Source organism: Ornithodoros turicata, chromosome 7, assembly GCF_037126465.1.
Source record: "Ornithodoros turicata isolate Travis chromosome 7, ASM3712646v1, whole genome shotgun sequence".
NCBI classification, from domain to species: Eukaryota; Metazoa; Arthropoda; class Arachnida; order Ixodida; family Argasidae; genus Ornithodoros; species Ornithodoros turicata.
This window is the reverse complement of record NC_088207.1, coordinates 51,545,802-51,572,042: the sequence shown is the minus strand read 5'-3', so window position 1 is coordinate 51,572,042 and position 26,241 is coordinate 51,545,802. Positions and strand designations below refer to the sequence as shown.

The following is a 26,241-nucleotide window of genomic DNA, read 5'->3' as shown; positions in this document are numbered from 1 at the left end:
ACGCTTAGCCAGCGATTAACTGCCGTCCCGCCGCTAGTCACGCGATTCACCCGAAGTTAGTAAAACACGGACTGTAGTATAATGATGGATGTTACAGACTAGATGTCTGACACCTGGAGACAAGATTACCGTTTAGAAGCCCGTGACCCAATTTCAAAAATATTTCGAGAACCTAAAATTAAGCGAGTAGAGCTGACAACATGTCTTGAAAATGGTGACGGATGAGAAGAAATGGTGAGAATAAATGGTGATGAACAAATTGTCCAGAACACCAGTGATCTCTATATTTTATTGGAGCATCGGGTGACCTTCGGACATAATTATTGGCTATAGAGTAGCTACATGATGTGTATCTTGCATGTGGACTTGGGATGGCTGTGGAGAGAAGGCTTGTTAGGGCTTTCTCAAATTGAGCAGCGATTAAAGTCGGGCCATTTGCGGGGCCGCTTGATAATTGCCTCTGGTAGGCTACAGGTTTGAAGCCGCAAGAACAGGAAGCCTTGCTAAAGTGTAGGAGCCACCGTGTACATGGTAATACCACGTCATATTAAATTTTCCTCCAGCACAAGTAAATCGTGTACTGCATGAGTATTGTCGTTCTCTTCTCTTTGAAGTGAGCCTGTGGTCAGGGAGGATAGTCATTATTGAGGCGGATATGTCATACTTATGACGTAACAGTGAAAATATACCAGCGGCATGGCCGAGTGGGCTAAGGCGTCCGCTCGTTGGTGATAACCAAGGTCGTGCTGTAGACTGGGAGGTGGTGGGTTCGAATCCTACCGCCGGCTGTGCTGTCTGAGGTTTTCCCTGGGTTTTCCGAAGACTTTCCAGACGAATGTCGGCACAGTTCCCTCTGAAGTCGGCCCAGGACGCATACTAATCCCCCTGTCCCCCACTCCTTCCTGCTGTCCTCTCTCCGTCTGTCCACATCTGTACGCCGCTCATAGCCACAGTTGCTTCGCGGCGCTAACATGCAATAAAAAAAAACAGTGAAAATATGTAGTACATGATTCTACAACGCCTGGGATGGCGCTTCGAATAAAGACTGTTCGTCGTAGTGTTAGCCTTAATGGACGAAGAAAGAAAATGAAGGCCTCATGTGATCGCGTTTAGAGACACGAAGGGAAAATACTGAAATGAAAGAAAATGGAAAGCCCCCCCTCGTGTATAAATGGGTTCTCGAGCGCTCTGTGAGTTGTTTAACACCGTTTTTACAGTTGCTTAGTTTTCAGGAGGTGGCATTTTCAACAGAGTTTAATTATATGCATGCCACCTACGCATAACAACATATGTGCTTGTAATTTGCAACCCAGGCAAGTCTGCACTTACTGGCCACATTATCAGTGTCTCTTTCATTTACAACCCGTTTTCAGTTGCCTCGAACAATACGCTACATTGGGCCACTAATTTCTTTGTTCCGCGAACGCGCACGTGCATCATTGGGTTTAAGGTCACGGCTCATGCAGTTCCAATGCAATTACTTTCAAAAGTGTAGAGGCTCTAATATAACGGTGAGAGTTATTTACCGAAATGAGGTGGACCCGTTTCGAAAGTCTCATAAGACGGACCGACATGTTCAGAGAAACGGGAACATGAAATCCGTTCACAAATTGAGGTCATGTTTGCCAAAGTGACAGCTGACGGAAAACCGTTCCATCCACGCACTTCTCGTGCAAACAAAGCCCAGGGGCAGGGAGGCAAATTTCTCGGGGCAAAACAAAGAGGCGGGAAGGCGGATCTTCATATTTACTCTACCTTTCGAGCTGGGCATGCTTGGTTTCATTTAGTGCTTCACCTTCTTTCTCTAAATTTAGTTTCTTCTTTCTTTCTTCTCCTTTTCTCTTGTTTTTTTTCTTTTTTGTGTGTGTATGTGTCAATTATTGTCATTTCTTTCAGAGAGTACTTGAGACCTTAAGAGAGGAGATGCCTTGAGTCAATCGGTTAAGTTGCGGGCAATATATAGTGCGTACCAAGTATTGAAATAAAAGTGAAAATGAATGAGGGCTTGTGCAGTGACGTCACGTTTGGTCACGTGACACGGGAAAACATGATGCCGCACCTGAGTCGAGCTCGGTCGAAAACATGGGTCTTGGAAACACCGTCTTATGATTTCTAATACTCCTCACAACCACCGTGCAAAATATTTCAGAAGAAATCGTAGCGCGCGATTTATAATAGATTTTTTTTCTATGCCGCAGTTGGTCCCGAGTAATGGCCGCAACCAGCTCTCGGGGGACGTGCATAGAGCAAAGCCGCATGTGACTTGCGCATGCCTGTTTGTGCTATAGTTGGTTGTTGCGTGCTAGCATTTGCCCATTGTGATGATTTTGAGTAGGAATCACACGTTATGCAGAGTAGAATGCACAGCAGCGTCAATGTAAGCACAGGTATCACGACGCAGCCTACGGTTCAGTACAGTCATAGAAAGAACACCTCTCTGCATTCCCAGCAACGGCGCAGTCCTGCGCCCCACTGTGTCCATTGGGGACGTCATGCTCACTTGACGGATGACGTACTTTTACTCCTTTTGGGGACTAAATGCATTGCCACAAAAAATAGTACCTTTCGGGGGTAAATGCACGGGACTAAATGGATGTCACTGAGTGGACACTGCATTTCACGCGCTGTTGTAAGAGTCCCACGTACATAATTCGTGTGCATGCATGAAAATACTTTGAAGAAAACCGTCAACCGTGATATATCGAGTGATATAAAATCTTGCGCCATACATAGGGTACAATTTGCGAAGAAAAATGCGCTAACTGCTTCTTACACTATGCGGCTGGAAAATTGCCTGGAGTTACACAGCCTGATGTCGTTCAAATTGACCAAGGGCACATATCTACGTAGACTGTTGCATTCAGGAGACCATTCGCGAATGACAATTTGCAGTCCTGGGCAGTAAATGTCGGGACTAAATGTCGGGTTGGGGGACTAAAATGGGGAGTAATTGCAGACTAGGCGAGCAGAAGCTGCAATTACTCCCCGTTTTACTCCTTTTTTTCTTAGAGTGTAGAGGATCCTTGGGGCAAGCAGTATGCGAGGGAGAAAAACGAAACCGGATGTTTTCAGAGGATTAGTTTTAATTCGGTGTCTCGAAGACGACGCCATTTTGGGAGCTGAAACTTTCCACACAGCATATGTAAGCTTCCGTGGCAGTTTGAAAAAAAAATGAACTTCCGGTTTTCCCGGACTGTCCCTTCGCTACGTGCACATATGAAGTCAAACTTCGTCTGCTACTGCTGCGAAATTTGCTACTGCTGCATATTCAAGAACTCGCAAATGACTGCACCTAACTTTGCACCTGCGGACTCAAATCTGTAGACAAAAAGCCCAACACGCTTTTGAGAAATATACGGAACTGCTTTGCGCTTTATCTTAGAGTTTTCCCCATTTAGTATACGGGACGTTCAATCACTATTCGCAGACGACGGCGGTTCGTCTCCATGGCTACGACTGTGGAAGGCACGTTCGTAATTGGCTAAAGCCATTGAAAACACGATCCTGATTGGCTGACTGTTAGTTGTTACGTCACGTCGACCAGTGAGCAGGCTTTCTCTATCTAGGCGGTGTTGGCACGCTGCTGCCTCATTCGGCCAGCAGTATATGACGTCTGTGACGCATCCCCATGTTTTCCCATGTCACGTGACCCAAAGGCTGCGCGTGACGACGTGTGCACGAGCAGATTGGTGATGATGTTCCAATATTCACTTCGAGACTCCCGCCCAGGTGCAGCCAGCCACACAGCTACCCTCTCTCAATTCCCGTAAGCGCTGGTTCCAAGTTAGCGACATCATTTAAGTTGTCCAATGAGTGAAAAAATATGAAAATAAATTCGGATACTTTTTCGTTTGAAGCGAAACTAGCAGGAAACTAATCCTTGGTATTAGAACAAAACAAACTATACCTGCGAAAAGACAAGAACCCCCGAAACTTACACTCGTGACCCGTCTGCTCACAATCCAGATCACACGTGTCACACTCCCTCTCTCTCTTTCTTACATGTACTGCTCCATATCTTTCTTTCTCCTCCCCTGTCGCTCGCGTTCATTTTGCTCTCTATCTCGATGTAACTGAAGCCGTCTCGTCGTGCGTTTCTTTCTTTCTTTTATGTTTTATTGTTCACCTATAGGCTAATATAATTCGACTACTTTCGAAACATCGCCGTGGGCATCCGTTCCCGTCATTAACTCCGTAATACATGGAGCAGAAGCTTCACTTCCGCATGGCCGAACGTGATTCGGAACAATGCCGCCGTCGTTTTCACTTCGGAACGACGGTAATCCAGGAAACGCGGTACTTTTCCCTAGTTTCGTTTGGCCGTGACCGTGTCTCCCTACGAGTAATAATAGTAATAATATTTATTTCAAACAACAAAACTAAAAATACTGCAAACAGGCCCGCCTATGCCGAGAGGCTTGTGACACTGAGCTTGGCGGCAGTCAACAGCAAAACACACAAGATGCACGATCAAAGACAAGCGAAAACGAAAGCGAAAAGAACAAGATCAAAAAGCAAATGGAAAAGTAGGTCGTACTGGTGCGACCAGCTGTTCATGACGCTTGATGCGTGAAAACATTGAGCGCTTTAAAATATTATTTGAGCTCATATGTCCTTGAGGATGTTCGCCAGGGCACACAGCGCAGGTTGTTGTTGCTGCTGCACAGGTGCTGCAGCGTACATTTTGCAGTTTGTCCAAATATCACGCACATGAGCGTTATCCTTTGATCTGGACATAAGGCTACACGGCGTATACAGGGCGGGCGAATATTAGCTGTGAAAGATGGAAGTCACTGAAAGGTTAACCAGCTGTAGAACTCGAACCCACATCTTCTGGATTTCCGGCCCAGGGCTCTACCAATTGAGCTAAGCTAACACACCTCCCCAGCGACTTCCAAGGGCGCGTCATCTGAAGGGACGAATCAACCACTCTCTCTCATTCATCCTCCTTTAACCCTTACATTTTTGCTCACTTATACACACAATCATACGACGGGATCGAAGCAAGCGGCAACTGTTGGACATGAGAGAACTGATGTTTTGAGGCTGCAGCGCAACGGTTACATCCCATTTCGCCTATTCCCATTTTGCCTAACCCGGATTATCGGATTAAAGAGGCGGGAGGGGTAACAGCCGTTAGGCGAAATGGGACTGCCGTGCAATCTCATTAGGCAAAACCGGACTGTCGGCAAGTGGGCGTTACTTACACGCTCCGACCCGATGATGACGTGTGCAAGAAATGAATGTGCTCGTCGAACAACTACCTTACGTCGTCCGAAACAAAGACCCCTTACATTTGCAAATATAAGGTGTAAATATAATGTACAAATACAACAAAAACATTTTACAAACATTTTACATAGTGACTCCTGATGGACAGCATGACGAATGAAACAAGGCTTCGAGCCATGTTCAGTGTCACCTGAGCGATATTAAATATGGAAACTGGTGTCACTATAGTCGTGTTTAATTTAACTCTTTTTTTTTTTTTTTTTTCGTGTTAGCGCCGCGAAGCTATGAGCGACGGCGAGGTGGCTATGAGCGAGATGTGGCTATGTGGAGATGAGAGGTGGCTATGAGCGACGTACAGATGAGAACAGATGGAGAGAGGACAGCAGGAAGGAGTGGGGGGATAGGGGGTTAATATGCGTCTTGGGCAGACTTCAGAGGGAACTGTGCCGGTATTCGTCTCGAAAGTCTTCGGAAAACCCAGGGAAAACCTCAGACAGCACAACCGGGGGTAGGATTCGAACCCACCGCCTCCCAGCTAGCACGACACCACCGAGCGAGACGCCTTAACCCACGTTCAACCTAACTACCGTATTTTCCGGTGTATAACGCGCGCGTTTTTCGGTAAAAAGGTGCTCTGAAGAGGGCCTGCCCATTATCTAACGGTGGGAGTTATACACGGAAATATTTCCGACAGGAATTCCTTTTCTGGTCGGTGTCGTACAAATTCTAGTCTCCTCCAGGGTGTGCTGTGAATTTCTCCGAAATCACTTAGGGTCAGTTGAAAAAGCCGGCGTAGGGCGTTGGAATTAATAAAAAGTTGTGATGCTACTTAAGAATGTCATTGAGCAGTCAATAATTCAGAATGGCGAACGGGACATGATGTCGTACCTCGATGCCGTGGGACATCTAATGCATATTGAGTAGAGCTGCAAATTTGGAAGAATTTTGAAGCGCAGAAAACAAAGCTGCCCTTTTAATTTAAAAAAAATGTACGTAAAAACTATGTTTTCACTCTTGCACAGTCTATATTTGTGAACCAACAGATGAGGGAGGAAACCCTAGTGTAATATGAATTATAAATACAGACCTCATGCTTCAGTGAAACCAACAAGGTTGCATGTAAAGTTATATGAAGATCCGAAATTGACTTTTGGCAGAGGACCGCCTTCTTTCTTACGTAACACGGATTAGTAGGCGAAGTGGGACTGTCTGCAGCATACATTAGGCCAAATGGGACCCCCTGCAGTTCGAGGTCAGTGAATCTGCTAAGGGATGGCGAGATAATCCGCTAAGAAGCATTAGGCAAAATGGGAATAGGCGAAATGGGAAGACACGAGCGCAACATAGAAAGGACAATATTTGGTCATGAAAGAATGCGTGTATGAGTGTGCAAAAATGTAAGAGTGAAAGGAGGATGAATGAGAGAGAGTGGCTGGTTTGTCCCTTCAGATGACGCACCCTGGATGTCACTGAGAAGGCGTGTTAGCTTAGCCCAACTGGTAGAGCCCTGGACCGGCAATCCAGAAGATGTGGGTTCGAGTCCTACAGCTGGCTAACCTTTTCAGTGACTTTCATCTTTCAATATTTGGTGTCTGTAAGCCCCTGACGGGGAGGCTGGGGGGAGGTTCCTCGGCCCACGCAGTTAATAATAATAATAATAATAATAATAAATATAATAATAATAATAATAATTTATTTCACCAATGACACTTGGTGGGGGGATACAGACAAAAAGCTGCAAAAACTGCAGCTTCAGTTGCCTCTATTCCGATCTGTAAACACTCACGCTCGTTCAACCCCTAATCTCATTGGTGAGGATGCGAATCTCCTTCACTGACCTGACTGAGTGATGAGAGGTGACCTTCACTGACTGAGTGATGAGACCTTCACTTACATACTGCGCTTTTCAAGGACACGCATATTAATTTTCGGGACCTCTCTTAAGGACGTGCCTCTTCATTCCCCTACCCAATGTCGCTATATCGAGTCGTCGTTCTTACTTCGTCAGAGCAGCAATCCCCTATTCCAACTTTCTCAAACTATGTATTACCACGGAGGCAACTTCCTGCTGATCTATCAATAACGTGTTTACGTTTGCGAGCACCTGTGGTGTTTCTCGTGTCTAAGTGTTCCATCAGTGGGTGCCGGGCATCCTGCTTCCTCGTTTAGCGGTAGTAATTAACGCTGTCGCCAAACCTGTAGAATCAAGTTCTAGGTTTCGTTGCACATCGTTGGATTCTGGCTCGAGTCCAGTGTCCTGATGTCTGCTCTACGTATCTGCCTGTTACTTTGCGGTGAAAGTCGTCGCTTTGTTTCTTTATTTCAGACTTGTACAAAATACTGCACAAAAATAATTAAAACAAGATACTGAATACTCCATTTAAAAAAGTAATTAAAATACAGTACAAGATACTCAAAACTGAAAGCAGTTTGAGTAATTCCCGAATTCCCCCAAAGAGAGAGAGTGAGAGAGAGAGAAAAAAAAGGGTTAAGTTCCAGTGAGCTGGCAATCTGCACACAGCGGGAAGTGTGCTTGACGAAGAAGGAAAGTATTTTGAGTACTGAATAGCAAATACTCAAAAGAGTATTTTAAATACGTTAAAAATACTCGTCACAAAAAGTATTGAGTGGAGTACCAAAATACCGGGAAAAGTATTTAAAATTCTGCATTTTGAGTACGTACTCAAGATACGTACAAGTCAGCTTTATTTTAAGTGATTTTTGTATACTGAAGAGTGTTTGTGGGGACTTAAAAGTGAAAAACTGAAACAAAGAAAAAGACAGCATTTTTGGCAAAAGTGCGACGACCGAGTTACACACTGCATCGCGTGTAGAGACCCCGTATTGGTCTACAGCCAACGTTACAACAACACTGATAATGCGTGTTCGGCAACCCTCCACCAGCCAACCGAAGCGCTATACTGCCGTTTCTGTTGCAGCTATCTCTCCTTCCGGATAACTGATATTGGTGGCCGTGGGAATTTATTTTTATTGCCGGGTAAGTAAACTCTACGCAGGAAACCAGTGGTGCTCTGACTTGTAGAAAAAAAAAAGTAGTTTCAAGCTTTATCTGTCAAACAGTTGAAGGAGGTAGAAATTGGGTAGTAGATGTTGGAGTAAAAACTATTTTTATATACGGCAAGAAACATCCCTCAAAGCCCTTGCTATACTCAAAGCATTACATCATGCTACATTAGATGGAGGATCATAGGAAGCATACTATTTTTTTTGAGGGGGGGGGGATATGTTTATTAGAGTGAAAGAAAACAGGACAAAAGAAAAGAAAAGGAACAGACAGACTATTGCCAGCTTGCTATTCCAAAAACGAAACTGAAAAATAAACAGAAAGAAAGAAAATGAAAGACAGGAAAGGGGGAAGAATGAAAGATAAACAGTCCAGTGCAGTACAGGCACGAAAGAAAGTCCCAAGAAAGTCCAGTCAGAGGGCAGACGCAAGGCTCGAGTCTTTCGAGCACACTTTGGGTTCCGTATATACGGAACCCAACAACAACATTCCGTAGATACAGAACACATATGTGTTCAAGCAACAGTCGGCCTGAGCCATAGCTTTGCTATAGTGTATAGCTCAAGCAAAGCTTGAGTCACAGTCGGATATAAACATGCTTTTGCAACACCCTATATAATAAAACCTGCTGTATCGACTGTATTTTTCCTTTTTTCCATCTTTCTTTCCTCTTTTTAGGGCACCTATCGCTTATCATCCTTCTGCCCCCCCCCCCCCCCCCCCCCCCACGGCAGATCGCCTTTTTTCTTCAACGATACGTCACGTCACGACGTCATATGTCTTGTTTCAGAAAATTTGGCTTTTTCGCAACTGCTTATGCGCCTAACCTTGAGTGCGCCGGATAAGGTTATATCTGTGTTCAATAGGTGGCGCTGGACGAGGGAGACAGACACAAAATGGCGGAAAAGAACTAGGCGTCTGTCTGCTAAGTATTTAACTTGGGACGAGGAAAGTAAGAAGAAAAGCATAAATACTAGGGTAAGGGAATCGGAAATTAGACAGTGGACAATTAAAATGCAGGCGAAACCGTCACTTAAGGTGTACAGGGAATATATAAGGGAAATACGGTCAGAGGGAATTTTCGACAACTCTAGAGCAAGCGCGCTGCTGTTTGAGGCAAGGACAGGGATGCTACGAACGAAAACTCATGCCGCAAAATATACAGAGGTCTCAGATAAAACATGCGGTGTATGTGGACAAGAAGAGGAGACTGCGGAGCATGTCATACTGGCATGCAAAGGTATTCAGCCGACGCAGGGCGATGTGACCTTATGGGAAGCACTGGGTTTCTGATACGATGGGGGCGAAGTTAACCTCAAATCAGTACAAAGTACAAAGGACCGACTGAATGATTGGTGGCATACGAATAATGTATTTGTCTCTAATGCAAACACCGGCTGTGTGAAGTAATTCTGATCATCCAAAGTAATTTCACCTCAGTAGTGTGTCAATTCTAGGCTAGGTGGCGCAAGCTGCCGCCCGCTCCAAAGGGAAAAGCCACAGAATCCATCCATCCGTCCATCCATCCAGAAGTGAGGACACCGTACGAACGGCGCGAGCTCGTTGGTCCCGTCCCGGACCGGTTTTTGTAGTTTGTGCTATTGCTACCCACATGGGTTTGTTTTGGCATGGGTTTGTTTTTTACGACGCGAATGTGAAAAAGGTCAATAGAGGGCTTCAGAAAATCCCAGTACTCTTTGCGCACGCATTGCATCCTGGGCACTTGCTGAGCGGGGGAACGAAGAATAAATAAATAATCCTTCACATTTCGCTTTCGCTGACCTTGACACCTCGTGGAGAATGGACCGGTAAGGGAGGAATCGGAATAGTTTGGAGGCCACGCGGTTCTTTCGTATTAGTAAACTCCCACAGTTCAAAGCGGCGCTAAGCACTCTGGGATTTTCTGAACTCTTCTCTTGCAGAGGTTTCAGCATTAATCCAACCGATGATCCTATTGATTGCTTTAATGAATCTTGTTCAGCTTTGAGAATCAAAGGATTGGTAGCGTTTATGCGTGCCATGAACGCGGACGTGTTCTTGCTCTTTTCAGATGGAGCTAATCGAGAAATGGGGTTACCCAGCGGAAGAGCACTTCGTGGTCACTGAAGATGGATACGTACTCTCGCTCTGCAGAATCTTACATGGCAGAGGCTTTCACAGCTACGAGCGCTTTCCTGGGCCGCCTCTGCTTCTTGTCCATGGTATCATCTCATCCGCTGCTGACTGGGTCATCAACATGCCACATCAAAGTCTTGGTGCGTATGATGCAACGACGTGAAGAGGCTGGATGTGTAGCTACACAGTCCATAAAATTGCTCGAAGGAGTTACCGCTACCATTATACCTTGACAGAAATGGAGCACAGTAGCCTCAACTAAGAGGCAACGACAGCGCGCCTCTGCGAAAGCTGTTCAAATATGTGTTTTGCTAGTTATGTGTAATTCATGCTTGAATATTCAAGTACAATAGCCTCACTTCGCTTTTGAGAATTTTAGCGGATCGTACGCTATCGCTTTGCGTACGCTATACGAGCTGAAGCTCGCAAGCTATTTCCGCTAACGCTCTCGGCGAGTTACCAAGCAGTCGTCTGCAACTGTAATTACAACAGACAAGACGCGGCTCATAGCCACAGTTGCTGCGCGGCGCTAACACCCAATAAAAAAAACTAACAAATTAATAAAGCCTAAAGTCCAAAGAGTAGCTGAGCCGGAATCCTGCGACATGCTCCCGCAAAACCTTCTATCTCACTATTCTCTCTCTCTTCTTCGCTCATTATTCCTGAAAAATAGCGTATTTATTATACGCCGACAAGCCATCCTTGAGGACATAACCACTGCGCATGCGCAATGGCGGCAAAGCTATCTTACAGCGTACGCAAAGCGATAGCGTATGATCCACTAAAAATAGACAGTTTTAGTACATCGTACGCTACCGCGTTTGCGTACGTAAGGGATAGCGTTGATGGTGCTGCAAGAGGGCCATAACAGAAAGATAGCGTCTTCGCGCAGTGCGCAGAACCACCACTGCTATCTGTTACGTACGCTATCGCCCTTGAGTACGATGCACTAAGACTCTCTAATGGACCTTTTTCACATACGCGTCGTATCTAGGGTTGCCACCAGGCCCGTATTATACCGGCACGGCCGGTTATTTGCTCTCTCTGCCGGTTGCCGGTAGGAGAGTGATACCGGCAGCCTTTTGCCGGTATTTTTGGCTCAACACCTTTCAAAGGGGCTTTTACGGGGTTTTCCTTCCAACATTCCACTGCAGCTTGAATAAATCTGGAGCAGAGACCCAACTCCGTAGTCACCAGTCGTTTTCTTAATTATTCATTATTATTATCATTGTCGTCTTGAGCCAGTACGCTCGTTCTTTCTCTCTCTCTCTCTGTATACTGTCCACCCCTCACTTACTCTCCCTTTCCTGCGAGTATCTCCTCCTTTCCCTCTATTCCACCTCCTCTCCCTCAGCCGGTATTTTTCACTACGAAAGGTGGCAACCCTAGTCGTATCCCTCTCCAACGAACCATGCTCGGCGCCCGTCAAAACAAATCCACGTGGATAGCACAAAGGACCAAAACCGGTTCGGAGTGGGGCCGACAAGGTCGCGCCATTTGTGCGGTCTCCCTACTGGTCCACACTTCTGTCGTCTCCATAGTGCGCCATCTAGTGAAGACGGAGACAATCCTCTCCGGCGCCTCAAGGTCATACGCATGCGCATAGGCCATGGTGAAAGAGGTCCATTCCCCAGCGTGCAAGTAACAAAAAGCTCAGGCTGTGTTCCCCATGAAACAAAAATCGTTTCGGCGGTGAGCAATAACCCCAGTCGCACGAGCTCATTTAGTGTCATTTTCGTGAAGTGCACTCCTCCCGCAAGCGAATGTCACTTCCACAAAGTGGAAGGGGGGAATTAAAAAAAAAAGAGAGGAAAGGTTAGCCTAGAGGCTTGCTATTCCAAAGAAAAAGAAGAAGAGAGAGAGACAGAAGAAAAAAAGGAATGGCAATGGACCGTTTCCGACAACGTATATGCGCATGCCCAGCCCTTGAGTCCGCCATCTTTAAGTGGAAAACATCGCTATGGACCCACCTGCGGGAGACTGTCGTGTTCATTGTGGGGAGATAATCGGTTTCAAGGTTACGCGAATGTTTGAGGTCTGGTAATGAGTACAATGTGCTTTCCGCATTCTTCTTCCAATCTTCTTTTGCTACTTTCCCACGCAACGTACATGCCAGTTCGTAAGCGTTACCATTATTGAGGGGAAAGACACGACGTTCGACATTCCACCGCCAGGGGCGACGCGAATATGGAAAAGGTCCATTACAGTTGCAGACGACTGCTTGGTAACTCGCCGAGAGCGTTAGCGGAAATAGCTTGCGAGCTTCAGCTCGTATAGCGTACGCAAACTTTCCCACGCAATGTGCCAGTCCGAAAAGCGCTTCACCATTATTGGGGGGAAAGACACGACGTTCGACATTCCGTCGCCAGGGGCGACGCGAATGTGGAAATGGTCCATTACGATAGATAACGAAACTGAAATCGAAAACGTTCAGCGACGCTTGATCTCTGTTTTTCATCTTCGTCATCTTGGTTGTAGCACTTACTACGATCGTATTCTGAACAAACTTGCTACCCCCCACATTATCTCATCGCAGAATGATTCGTGACTGTCATATCTTATATAAGCTCATACATTATGTCACTGACTGCCCCGAACTACTATCGTGCATCAACTTCCGAGTGCCCTCACGTTCTCTGAGGCCTCATCTTGTTTTCTATCCTCACTCTTTTGCAAGGCTCCATCCAACCAATCGTTTACAACTAATCTTGAACTCCGCGTTGCAACATCATGACATTGACATTTTCGCTCCTTCTCGTGAGTTTCTTACTAGTATTAGTGCCATTGTTTCTGTTTAACTTCGTTCGTTTCACTGTTAACTTTGTCTATTTGAATGTCTTTGTTTTTCATGTATAACCTTTTGAAGTGCACCAATAAGAAGGCACTAGTGGTTGTTTATGGGTACCGAAACAAAAATAAAATTATTGTTATTATAAGAATGAACGGCGGCAAAATTTTTAGGCGTGCGCCACAATACCTTCCCGAGAGCGTTTTTCTTTGATTTTGAAACACTTCCTGCAAATCATCTTCCAACATTACACAAATTGGCCTCAAACACGTGCCAAAACAAACATGGGCGTCGCCAGATCGGCGAAACTGCGAAGTTTATTCAGGCTGTTAACAAGAGTAATGACACACTGTACAAAAATCAAATAAACACGGTGTTGAAAGTACTCGTTTAAAAATACTGGGATTGTCAGGGCCCTGTGAAGCTTGCCGTCGAAGCTGGGCCCGCTGAAGAGAAGTGAAGCGAGTTTGGGGAAACCCATCAAATCGTTTGTGCACTTTCTGCCGACTGTACACTAAAAGATGCCGTGTGACAGCTCAGGAATGACATTATGCGCAAGTGTCACTCGGCGAAAGTGACACTAAATTAGTCCGTCTGACAGGGGTATTACTGTCATCTCGGTAAGCTCATGACATCTTCTGGCTGTCTCGTCGATGTGCCAAGTAATCACACTGTGCCATGTAATCTTAGCGACGTAAATTTTTAACTGACGAGGCATATCTGTCTGTCTCACGCGCGCACTATTCGGTTGCTCAATTACCGACAGTGCTGGCACGCCTATAGTTCCGGCAATCCGGCGGGGTAGATATCGACTGGTCTTCGCTTTGCCACTTTGCGTTTATGCAATCCGTGTCCTCTTGTATGTTGTTGTGCAGCTGTGAGCGCTTTTTGAGATAACGTTTGTTGATGGGTCACGTGTCTTTGTGCCCGCAAAGCCGCCACTGCATGCCGTAGAGCATTTGTTAATATATGCGCCACAGGATAATAAAGGAAGTGGTATTTCTTGAAATTGGGTGAAGAAAACGACGAACAAGAAGCAACAGGACAAGTCGCTGTCTTCCTACAATCTCAAGGAATGTCGTGTCCAGATTATCACCAGCTCGCTTGCATACTTTTATGTTCAACAGGGTAATAAAGTTAGTTTCGTAGTTACGGAATCGTATTTAGATGCACAGTTCTAGCAACTTTGTCTCATCGAACTCGCCAAATGCCGGCACAATGCACCAATATCTCTTTCGTTTTTGTTGATTTTTTATATTTTTTTGCGTCCTTTCTTTTCTTTATTGTTTGTTCTTTTTGTAGGAGTAACGACGCTGCTATATCGACACGTACAGTTTCTTGTTATTATTTATTTTAAGCAATCGATCGATGGACGCTTGCACAGGATGATAACTGAAAGGGAACAGAAGCGAAATTGCAGTCATTAAGATCACACGCCGCTGTACTATGTGCTAGAAGCAACACTATTCACTATGCAGCATGCTAGAGGGACTATCTCGTACAAAGTTTTTGAATATGAATGTCAAGCATTACTTATAACTAAAGAAAGACAAGACAAATTTTCGACGAGAGTCGAAGTGTACTCGCATACTGGTCACCGAATAAAGCTAGCTGATGAAAAAGAAGTAGTAGTTTACAGCAAGCATACTCTCTGCAAGGAACAGAATTTGACGCGAAATGTGCATTCACACGAAAAAAAAAGAAAAAGAAAAAAGAAATACACGAAATAAGGAAAACGCAATAAAACAAAAAGAAGGGAAGGGTAATCTGCAGTACGCGTCGATAGCGAGTGCAACAACCTTTTCAAAACATGCGCTCGAAAAGAGCCTTGTTTCGTTTCAGGAGGGTTTGTCACTGCAAATCCGTAATTCCCGGACGCCTTTTAGGCATTTTGCAATCGTCGGTTGTGTATTCGAAAGAATGCTGCACCCGTCGTCCTTTACGTAATGTGCTTTGTCGAGACGTCGGAATTCCATTTTTCAGGGAAGAAGCAGATTGTGTTTACGTTCTCGCAGGCCGAACTAATGGGAGAGCAGTGAACCCCCAGCCCAACCGTCTCCGTCTCTTCCCATTTTGTGTGTGTTGCACGTATCGCCGTTACAAGTAACGCTGTTACAGTAATCGATACTTTTTCTGTATCGGAGAGCGTATCGCGATACTTTCTTAAGCCGGTACCGTAAAAATATTTCCGTTACAAATTTATGGTAACGCCATCTCTGTATCGTTACCGATACTTTTTAGTGTCCCACCGTTTCTTCACCGACGATATTTCTCACTCATATTCATTGTCAATGGTCCGCCTAGCCCTCGACAGAGGAGCTTGTGGACACGCCTACGTGCTTCGTAACCGGAATTATGAAGTTATAACAAACATGTGTTCACTGGTTTTCTTTAAAACTGAAAGGAATAACCACGCTGTGCCCAACAAAAGTGTTAAGGTCAACGAACAGAGGTAAAGACAGTGCGCTCTGGATATCACTGCTAAGCTACCATGTTGCATTGAGTCACGCTCACAATACTGTGACATTGTTAACTTCGGATAGGATTCCTTGGTCATTGGACTCCATGGTAGTGTGGGCCTGACACTAACGTAATTGTCACACTGGGCTTTGTCAGCTGCCGGGGAGACCTCGGCTTGCAAGGATGGCAGAAGACGATTTCAAGGACCAGCTATTGATAAAAGTCTTGATAAAAGCACCAGTCTTGCTGCTTTTAGGCCATCCCTTGTACATAGCCAGTGTAATTTACATTCGCATATCTTGAATAAATTCAATTCAATTCAATTCAATAAAAGTCGAGCATAAAGTTTCCGAACTACATATGAAATATGCTGTCTTTTCACTGCAAAACTGTTCGCGTAAGCGATATTTCTGTGTTGCGTCATCTACGTATTTCAAACAAAAGTATCGCCCAAAGTATCGCGTTACTTATGTTTAGTAACGCTACCGGTACTCCGTTACTTTCAAAAAGAAGTATCGATATCCGTATTTCGATACTTTTTACTCAAGTAACGAGTATCGGTATCGCGACACCATATTTCGGTAACGGGTACAACACTGCATTTTGCCTAATACTTCCTAGCCGGTTATCTTCCCGTCACTTCACATGTTCGGGGTTCCATTTCGCCGGGGTCCCATTTGCCTGTATGCGGCAGACAGTACCGTTTCGCCTACTGATCCGTGTCGCGGGAAGAAAAGGCTGTTCTTTGTCATGCGAAAAAGTTGGTTGCTACGAGTTCCGTGGAGAAGACAGGTTGCATGGAGAACTACAGTCTTAAAAATGAACTTCACCACATAGCACGCTCCTAGCCAACCTTCATCCCAAGTGACGTCGCTTTTTCCCCTGATTTGCTGAAAACGGGGGGCGTACGCCATTTTTGTGGCATTATGTGGGATTCTGCAGTGTTCGGTTCGACCATGGGTCTTCTGCACGGGCTCAAAGGCTGGTCTCCAATGCCTCGCAATAATGGCCACTCGCGGTCATCTAGTGTCCATTGTTGCTGACGTGCTTGAATCGTACAAGGAGCTGCTGGACCTGGGCAATTCCATGGTATTACAGTGGGTACCTGGTCATGTGGGCATACCCGGCAATGTGAGAGGCTGACCAGGCTGCCCTATGGGGTCATCAGGTACCTTCAGTCCACTCTATCCACTCTTGCCCAAAGGTGACCGTCGGGCCCTTGTCCGTGCTATCTCTGCAGATAATACGAGATCGCAGTGGCTGCATGGCATGGCATCCTACTCTCCGGTCCACGCAGTGGATCCGTCTCGCTTTCTGTCGCTTCCCCGCATTCCGCGACACTACGCATCTTTTCTTCACCGTATGCGGCTGAACGTTGCATTCACCCCATGCAGTTATGAGGCAGCGCCTTGGCCGTGCACCACGGACCATTGTGCATCATGCAATGTGCGCGATGACCTGCACCACCAACTTATGGACTGCCCTGTCTACGAGCGGGAACGCGAGATCTTGCAGCACAGAATGCATGCAGTCGACCACCGCTCCTTTACCATAGGCAAGGTGCTGGGCTCCTGGTACAGTAGCGCTTGTACGCACCAAGGTCTCCGTCACCTTTCGGATTTCCTGTCATCAACATGCCTCTTCACCCTGCTTTGATCACCTGAATCCTCATCTTCATCATCATCTTTCACTATCTACAAATGTCAATGGGGCAGCGCGCGCCCCGCCTGCTGGCCGGCACTAGCCCCATCTTATCATCGTCTCTTTGTGTGTTTGTGTTTGTGTGTGTGTGTATGTGTGTGTGTGTGTGTGGGTATGGCATTATGCGATCCGTAACCTTTGGGATGTCACTGTCAGGAACATGTGTACGAAATATCTCGTTCCAAAGCTGCACAGATTTTATTCAAACGAATTTTTTTCGAAGCGAGGTCTTCGACTTCGACTTCGAGAAGGCACTTAAAGCAACAGACTGCTGAAATCATCCAGCATCCGGCAAGGAAGAATGCAGGTTGGGAAGTAGATGATAATGCTGGGTGACGTCACGATATCCTCCTCTGGACGAACCGCCGTAATATGGAGCTCTGTTTTCTTCACTTTGCATTTCGGTTTCAGTTTGCTATTGTCGCACAAAATGAATGCGAATGCTGTATTTGATAGCTAGGGGGCGTTTTGTGTTCGGTATGATGCTCACCTATTTTTTTTCGAATTCTTTTGAAGTTTCCTTTAAACTACGCCGCACACATAACATGCCTGTCTGCCGGTTTACGATTCACTTGAACACGACTACAGTTAGTAAACAGCGAAGTTATTTATTTATTCAAACGAATTTGTTCAACAATCCAAAATGGACACAGCGAAGAAACTAGGCATAGATATCCCATCGTTCTTGGGTAGGAAGACGGAAGCTATATATCCGCAGAGCAGCGTCAACGTATTTGGTTTGTCATCGTTTGTAGTGCGTGTTCAGACACCTGGTGTTCATTAGCGCCTCCAGTAACACGATATAACACAGCCCACTCGGGGCCGTTGCCAGTTTGGATGCGTCTTCTGCGAATTCGAATGATGAGAAACGGGACCCGATACGGAACGGGGAGCGAATACATTCAACGAAAGTGGCTGTCGTAACGTTCGTTACGAAAGCTTCGAACCGGGTTCCTTATTTTGTAAGGAAAAGCAGGTGTTGTCACTCCGGGAAACGACCAAGCATTATCGCTAAAATAGTTAAAAGTCGATTTTTGCTTTTGTCGATCTCAACCTTAGTATCTCTTGTAACGCGGCATTACCCGTCCGGCTCTCAGACGTACAATTATTCGCTTCCACGAATCTATACAGCGTGTACCAGAAAACGTGTCACTGAATTATAATAAATAAAGTACGTCACCTAGAATCATGCGGTTAATGGCATTTGTTCTTGTTAGAGTTCTGTCACCTCCTGATGTGAATGTCATGTATCTCAAGCTTAATTTTTGTAAATATTTGCGAAATGAACTCGGAAATTTGCCAAGTAAAGGTTACTTTTTACCCCACCAATAAGAAGAGCATGTAGAATTCGCTCAAATTCATGATATTTGGCAGTGATATTCATAAGCTATCCCATTGAAAAAAAAAAAAAAATACCGTATTTTCACGAGTATTAGCCGCACCGCAGATAAGCCGCAGGACTCGTTTTTTGATACCTTTGATTTTTTGATTTTTCCTTTTGATTTTTTGATACATTTTGAAAATGTTTTTGCAGATAAGCCGCACTCGCAGATAAGCCGCGGGTAATACGACGCGACGGCTTTGTGCGCTAAACCAGAGTTGCACAAACAAAATCAATAGAGACTCTCAACGCTCGTCGACGCCGTACTCCCTGCCAGCTGCCCTGTTCCCGTACTGGTCCGCGACGTCGACGACTTTTAGTTTGAAGCCGCTGGCGTACCTCCGCGATGGAGCCATGCCTTACCTATAACTGCCGTGTCCACGAATGCTGCTGCTCAGGTCAAATGAGAACTGACGCTTAGCTGACCACGTTTTATCCCGATGTCAGGTGTATTGAACCCTTCCTGTGGGTCTGCCGACAAAGGAGGCCGTAGGGAAGGCCATAAACCCTGTGGTCCATATTTCGGTATCGGCATGATGTATAACAAAGGAGGTCAGTTCTAGTGTTCTACTAAGATCGGATTGTGCCCTTGTTGCGTGTTTTTGTGGATTGACGAGTTAGTGGTGTTCCAGGAGACATTAATCACTGTCACCCCTTTTGTTAAAGCTGCGTGGGGGGAACGTATTCGGAAGGACAGTCCACTCGAATGTAGACCCGCCCCTGTTCGGTATTGTTCATGCACTGGCAGGGCGGTCCTGTTCCGAAAAACATGAGGCACTGTGCACCCTTTCGTTTAATCCGGGGTATGGGGAAAATACCAGGGAAAAATAGCCATCAGATAAGCCGCACCCGTGGATAAGCCGCAGAGCGTCCGCGAAAAAAAAAAAATTCGCGCATAAGCCGCGGCTAATACGCGTGAAAATACGGTAAAAGTCGAACATCATGCTTTTCGGAGCACCGGACCATAACGCGCGATTGCTTTTTGAGCGCAATCGTTCTCTGTCCGACCAAAGGAGGTTCCAAAGCCAACCCACAGTGCGATAGTAGAAAAAGTAACGGTTCCAAAAAAAAAAAAAAAGAGTTATTCCAGCGAAAGTCGGGCGCGATAAGCCATGCGCGTGTTATCTTTTTCTGCGATGCCGGGGTTGGCTGGGTTTCCATAACCTCCTTTCATCGGACTGGCAAAGATTTCGCTGAAAAATTCATTGTGCGCTATTCTGAGGGAGCTCCGTAGAGCATGATGTTCGGCTATTTTTTTCCGATGGGATAGCTCCTAAATATCCCTGTCAATTACCATTAATTTGAGTAAACTAGACACGCTCTTCACATCGGTGGAGTAAAAAAAGTGACCTTTACTTGGCAAATTTCCCACTTAAGCTCGCAAAAATATTTTTTTTCATATTTTTTTTTACATGATTAAACTTACGTTACATGACATTCGCATGGGGAGGTGGCAAACACCCAGTAAGAACAAATGCCGTTGACCCCATGACTGTAGGTGGTGTAGTTTTTTTTGAAATTGTAATTCAGTGACACGCTTTCTGGGACACCCTGTATACTTAAGTACTTCATTTCGGAGGTGAAGCTATACGTTCAAAGTGGTTGCCTGTTTCTCATTGCAGGTTTTGTTCTCGCGGATGCCGGCTACGATGTCTGGATGATCAATACAAGAGGATCACCGTATTCAGATCAGCATGAGTATCTGAATAGAAGAAGCCGGGAGTACCTGACGTTCAGGTGAATTTTTTGTGCTCTTTGCCGGGTCTTCCAAGAGGAAGACCGCCCTTTCAAAATGACACTTCACGGCAGAGTTTCAAAAATTAAGCAATATAGCAGCTGCAAAAGGTAACAGAACTCCACAGCAACGTAGCCAACTATCATCTTGGAGGACATCGTTCTCGGCAGAAAACGGGAGGTGTACGCCTTTTTGTGGCATTTACGTAGCTATGTTGATAGTCACAAAAAGGCGTACGCAGAGTGCTTTTTCAAAGGAGTGGTAACGGTAGCATTCTGTCCAATGGTTTGTCTCCAGCGCGTTATGTAGTGAATTTCCGTATTTAAAGTGCAGGTGATGAAGAAAGCCCTGACTTACTCCTCTTTTGTAACACTCCCGGTAAAAAAAGCGCAATATCCTGTGCCTCGATGAGAGCGAGACATCACCGGGGGCCGAGCGGAGGCACGCCGACTGGGATCCTGTCTGATCTTGTCCCGACTGATTATGTCGTGAGGCCCGTAAAGCCTGTTTGCCGACGTGCCGCTTCGACTGCGCCGGAAAAGGGCCCCCCGTGACCTCTAATTGACTTTTCAGGGTAAACAAAAACAAACAGAGAGAGAGAGAGAGAGAGAGAGAGAAAGAGAGAAGGTCAAACGAGTGAGAGAGGAGAAAAAAACAAGGATTAATGTCCTGACGCTACCCGTAATGTAATTGAAAGGAGCAGACTATAGGAGGAGTACAAGGACACTCACTATAGTCGTGTTCAGCAAAAGAAATCTAGTCCGTCAGGTCTCAAAATATAACTGCGCCGCAGATAGGATGGCTGGACACGGAGAGGTCACGCTCGCTCCCCCGCGAGATAATGTAACCCATTATGCTCACTCTGCTTCCGTATTGGCTGTTAACACTGGCCACATAACACTACGCTGCGTGGTGGCGCTGCAGTGTCTCTCGTGGTGCGCTATTACGTCCCCTTATCTCCAACGGTGTATGTAGTTCACGGACTAGTTCACGACTATAGCTGCTGCATGGGGATGACGTCGAAAAAAAATCATTTAAAAATTGAAAACAGTGAAGAATAAATCATGTATAAAAAGCCACTTTTTAAAATAACTTTTCAACAATAAACTCTGTCAATATCCATGATGGCAAGGTCCACTCGTAGAAATACACTTCAGGAAATCAAATGTTCAAAATAAATCCTGTCTGATCAGTGGACGGCCGAAGCTCCCTACATCCGCCTCGGAACATAATACGGCTCGCGTACTTGGTGTGGGCCGTATTGGCATTCTCCTGAGAACGAGACTTACCTAACGAGACTTACGAGACAGTACTTTGCTGTACCGGATGTGGTCGTGCTCGTGCATTGCCTTTCAGAAGCCACCGGAAGTACGTCTTCGGGTGTAACCTCGTTCACAGCTCAACCAGGCTCAAGGGCACGCGTGTAATGGGTGCTTGTTATTCCTGTATTCATACGCGTGTTGTCTTCTGCACTTTTAAGCTGCTGCTTTTTGAAGACACATGATTAATAATGGTAGAAATATTAATAAAAGACGTACGAGCTGTGTGTTGCATTGAAAACAACGGTGTGTCGTCCTTAAATTAACATATGGCACATTCCCTCCCAAAGCCTAACTATGATTTATTTTGGCACTGTTTATTTTGAGGGCGTGGATTTTCTTGCGATTTATTTCCGAGAGTGGATTTTCACTGGTGTATTATTAAGCGTGTTTTACGTTTTATTTTTATATTTCAATGATTGTATTTTCAATGTTTTATGTTTAATGGTTTATTTCGGCGTGCACCGTCTTTTTTCTGCGTGTTTGTTTTTTTCTTCCTGTCTCGGGTATCGTCCTTGTCGCTACCCGTAATAATCATGAGATTTACCCATAACCCCTAAACACTGGTACTGCCAGCCATGATCACTTCTAGAATACAAGGTTAGCGGATTAACAGTGCGCAGCTGAATGGCGAGAGGTCAATGTGGTCCCCAAATATTGCCACACATTCATCAAAACCTAAGTTCCTTTGTACACAAGTAACCGTAGTTTGTGCCTAATTAACGTCTGCGGGAAAACTTTTCATCCTCTCATAACCAGCATTGATCGGAATGTCACGTTGCTCTTAATAACCCCATCAGGCCCATTGACGGCTGCTTTCACACACGTATGCTTTCAATTTCCCATAACCATTGTCTCGAAAAAGTAATACGGGACAAACGGATGTTACTGCAATGCAGAAATTAATAAGGCAATCGGATAGCGCGTTGACGCACAGTGGACAGTGGCAATTTCCTCGCTCATTTCCTTGGGTCTGAGGAGCGCGCACACACACACCATGGGTGTCGCTCGCAGTCTTGGGTAGTAACTAAGTTACTTTTAACTTGTAACTGTAACTAGTTACTTTTGGGGTTAACTAGTTACAGTAACTAGTTACATTTCCAGAAAAGTAGCTTTTAACTGTAACTAGTTACTATTTCTGTGAATGTAACTGCAAAATGTAACTAGTTACTCGAATAAATGTTCTATCCTTTTTTACGTACGTATTTTTCCCTGTGGGAGAGCCACATATTGACTTATACAGCTTCTGGTTAAGTGCAATAATACTTTTATCGCACTTAAGTAAATGTAAATAAATGTATGTTTTTAACGATTGTATCACCCTCTCATGGTCATTTTTATAAAAGGTAACTGTAATGTAACTAAGTTACTTTCTCACAGTCACTGTAACTCTAACTAGTTACTTGACCAAGAAAGTAACTATAACTGTAACTTAGTTACTTATTCAAGAAAGTAACTATAACTGTAACTTAGTTACTTATTCAAGAAAGTAACTATAACTGTAACTTAGTTACTTATTCAAGAAAGTAACTATAACTGCAACTCAGTTACTTTCTAGAAGTAACTTACCCAAGACTGGTCGCTCGCATGTGTTGCAAGTCGAACGCAAAGAGAAGAACATGCGTGACCTTTCCAGTGAACGTGTATCACAATGAAAGAAAGCAACACACACGAACAAGAGGAAGTCAAACGAAACGTGATTATCGAAATTTGTTTTCGCTGAGTTCCACTCAACAGAGCAGAATTCGCCATTGCCGGCATGTAGACACTTTTCGACCCAGGGTGAATTGTTATCAGTATTCTTTCGTTCAACGCACCGCTATTGAATGGAATGCTCTTCCAAACAGTGTCGTATGTGCCCAGTCGTCGCAGTCCTTTTTGTGATAGATTAGATGCTACATATACGACTTTGTGAAATGTTGTTGTACGTTGAATGATGTTGTATGTACATTCATGCCTTGGCCGACCTCAGTTGGCTGGCATTATAGTTAAATAATAATAAAGGAAAAAAGACCTCTACCCGAAATACGTCATCATGGCGTTGGTAGACAGACTGAAACCGAAACAAATTGGAAGGGGAGGGCTGGGTTCCACGAATGGGCACTTGTTCGCTGCCTCCTATTGAAAGAAAAATAGGACCGAAGGTCGCGTCCCATTCAGGGACCATCGTAATATACCCTCAGGACCGTGGCTTTCGGCCGCGACCTTGTTCGCCTCTAGCTTCGAGCCTAGTTCAACTCTACCAAATTGGTGGCGCTGTGGAACACTATGACGTCATCTGTTTCCAAACAGGGAGAGATCTATACCACACCCAAACATAAGATCAGGTGATGCTTTTCTCTTCTCCGCTCTCTCACTCCTCCTGTTAGGGTGTGACGTCACGCTGGTGTCTTTGCCACTGGAGCCTCTGCATCTGCGGAAGCAGCGTTTATATTTAATGTTCATTGATTCAATATCTAAGCACTTTTAGGACGATAAAAAAAAATAGCCAAGTAGATTGTCTGTCGATGCTGTGGTACCTGTTTCATAGATATAGGTTTGCCCACCGGATGCCAATGGCCAAAGATGCAAGTATGCTTTTTTTGTTTATTCTACAGCTTTGACGATATTGGGCGCTATGACCTTGCTGCTTCCATCGACTTCATATTGAGGGCAACAGGAACGCAACAGGTGTCCCTGGTGGCCTGGTCGCAAGGTTTCACCGAGTGTTTGGTCTTGCTTTCGGACCGACCAGAGTACAACTTGAAGGTATAGTGATCTCTTTCTTTGCCATAACGGACGAGTTTCCACGCTTCAATAGGAAAAAATTGCGAAGAAGAAATCTCGTGCTCGATATCAGTGTTACACAAAAAATGTCAATTACTTGTTGGCACAGACTCAGGGTGGCAAACATTGAAGCATAATCGAAGCGCCTAGCATGGAAAATACATATAACGGTGTAACTTGGCTAAAGCGTACGGTTTAAAGCAGATGGAACTTTCAGTGGAAGTTTGAAGTTGCTGGTCGTTGATGATGAATAGTTAGCTAAAGTAGACTGCACAAAGAATATGCGCAAGAAGGCTCGACGTGAAGTGTCCACGTGGAGGAAGTGTTGATGACGTCAAAGCAGTATTGAAGTTGCCAGCAGAGAAGAGGCCATAGAGACATTTTCAATTAACATGCACAAGATGCAAGCTTAATATTTGTAAGGCGGGAGCAACAAGGTTAAAATCCATGTGCGTCATAACTCATTTAATTAATTCCGAAGACCATAGCAACAACATTTTTCGTTTTTTTTTTTTTTTTCGATATCTGCTGACATGAGTGGTTTCTAGGGGCAACCAAGGACCGTACGTCGCTTTCTCAGCCTCTCTGGAACTGATCCGTTGACGGAAACGTTCTTACGAAACGGGTACTCTCAAGGATTAGAGATATACGACGCACGACCGCATTACGCAACCCAGTTGCGGATCTCGATTGCAATCCCGTTCCTGAGCGTGATGTGGAGTGGAAACCCGAGAGTACAGTCGGTTTCATGTGCGGGATTTGAATAAATGACGGCCTTGGACCGATCTGATCGCAGTTAACCTGATGAAACTGATGCCCGCATCCTCCTCAGTCGACGGCTTCCGATTGCGGTTTACTCTTGGAAGGTCCTACACAAAGGCAGTCCTCGCTGAAATTGTTTAGGTCGAACTATAACACAAACAGCACCCTTAGAGGTGATCCTTGCCAGGGTCACCTCATTCGGAAATTTCGATCTGTACAGAACAGGGCTGTTCGCTTCATTTTTTCAGATTACTCAAGTCATTCGAACGTCAGCGAGCTCAAATGTCGCGCCTCTCTACAACCTCTTTCTCTACACCGTAAACTCTCTCGTCTGTGGCTGTTTCATAAAATCTATTATAATGACACTCTTCCCAGGTAATTCTCTTTTTTCTCCTCCTCACCGTATATCTTAGGTACTTGGATCGTCCTGAAAAAGCCCCCACTCCCTTTAGTCGAACTAATGATTTCCAGAACTCATTCGTTCCCAAGACAGCAAGTGACTGGAATGACTTACCTGCGGCCATCGCAGTGGTCCGGGACTCAACAAGGTTCCGTTCATTACTCCACGACGTATTTCATGGGTCATTTTCTACTTTTTCATTTACTTCCTCGTTATTTCCACTCCCCTCTGTAGTTCCATGTGACTTGAGGGTAAATAAAGAAAGTGAACTTCAGCGCCATGGCACGCTCCTAGTCAACCATAATCTTGAATGAGATCGTTATCTCGTTGAAATGAATGATCGTTGAAAATGGGAGGGGTACGCCTTTTTTGTGACACTTATGCTGTTCATAATTGTCACAAAAAAGGCGTACTCCTCCCGTTTTCAACAAATGGGGGAGATAACGATATCATCATTCGAGATGATGGTTGGTTAGGAGAGTGCTATGCGGTGAAGTTCATTTCTAAGGGTGTTGTTTGTGTTACAAGCAGTGCACTCTAAAAACAGAGCTTCACCG

At 45.1% G+C, this 26,241-nt stretch overlaps 1 protein-coding gene across 1 annotated transcript in view; it reads left to right on the top strand.

Moving 5' to 3' along the window:
- LOC135400040 (lysosomal acid lipase/cholesteryl ester hydrolase-like) overlaps positions 1–26,241 on the top strand; it is a 44,693-nt gene that overhangs the window by 6,372 nt on the left and 12,080 nt on the right. Inside the window, exons 2-4 of the mRNA XM_064631784.1 lie at positions 10,308–10,512; positions 20,325–20,439; positions 24,354–24,504. Coding sequence (XP_064487854.1) covers positions 10,308–10,512; positions 20,325–20,439; positions 24,354–24,504 — 471 coding nt within the window. The remainder of the gene's footprint in view (positions 1–10,307; positions 10,513–20,324; positions 20,440–24,353; positions 24,505–26,241) is intronic.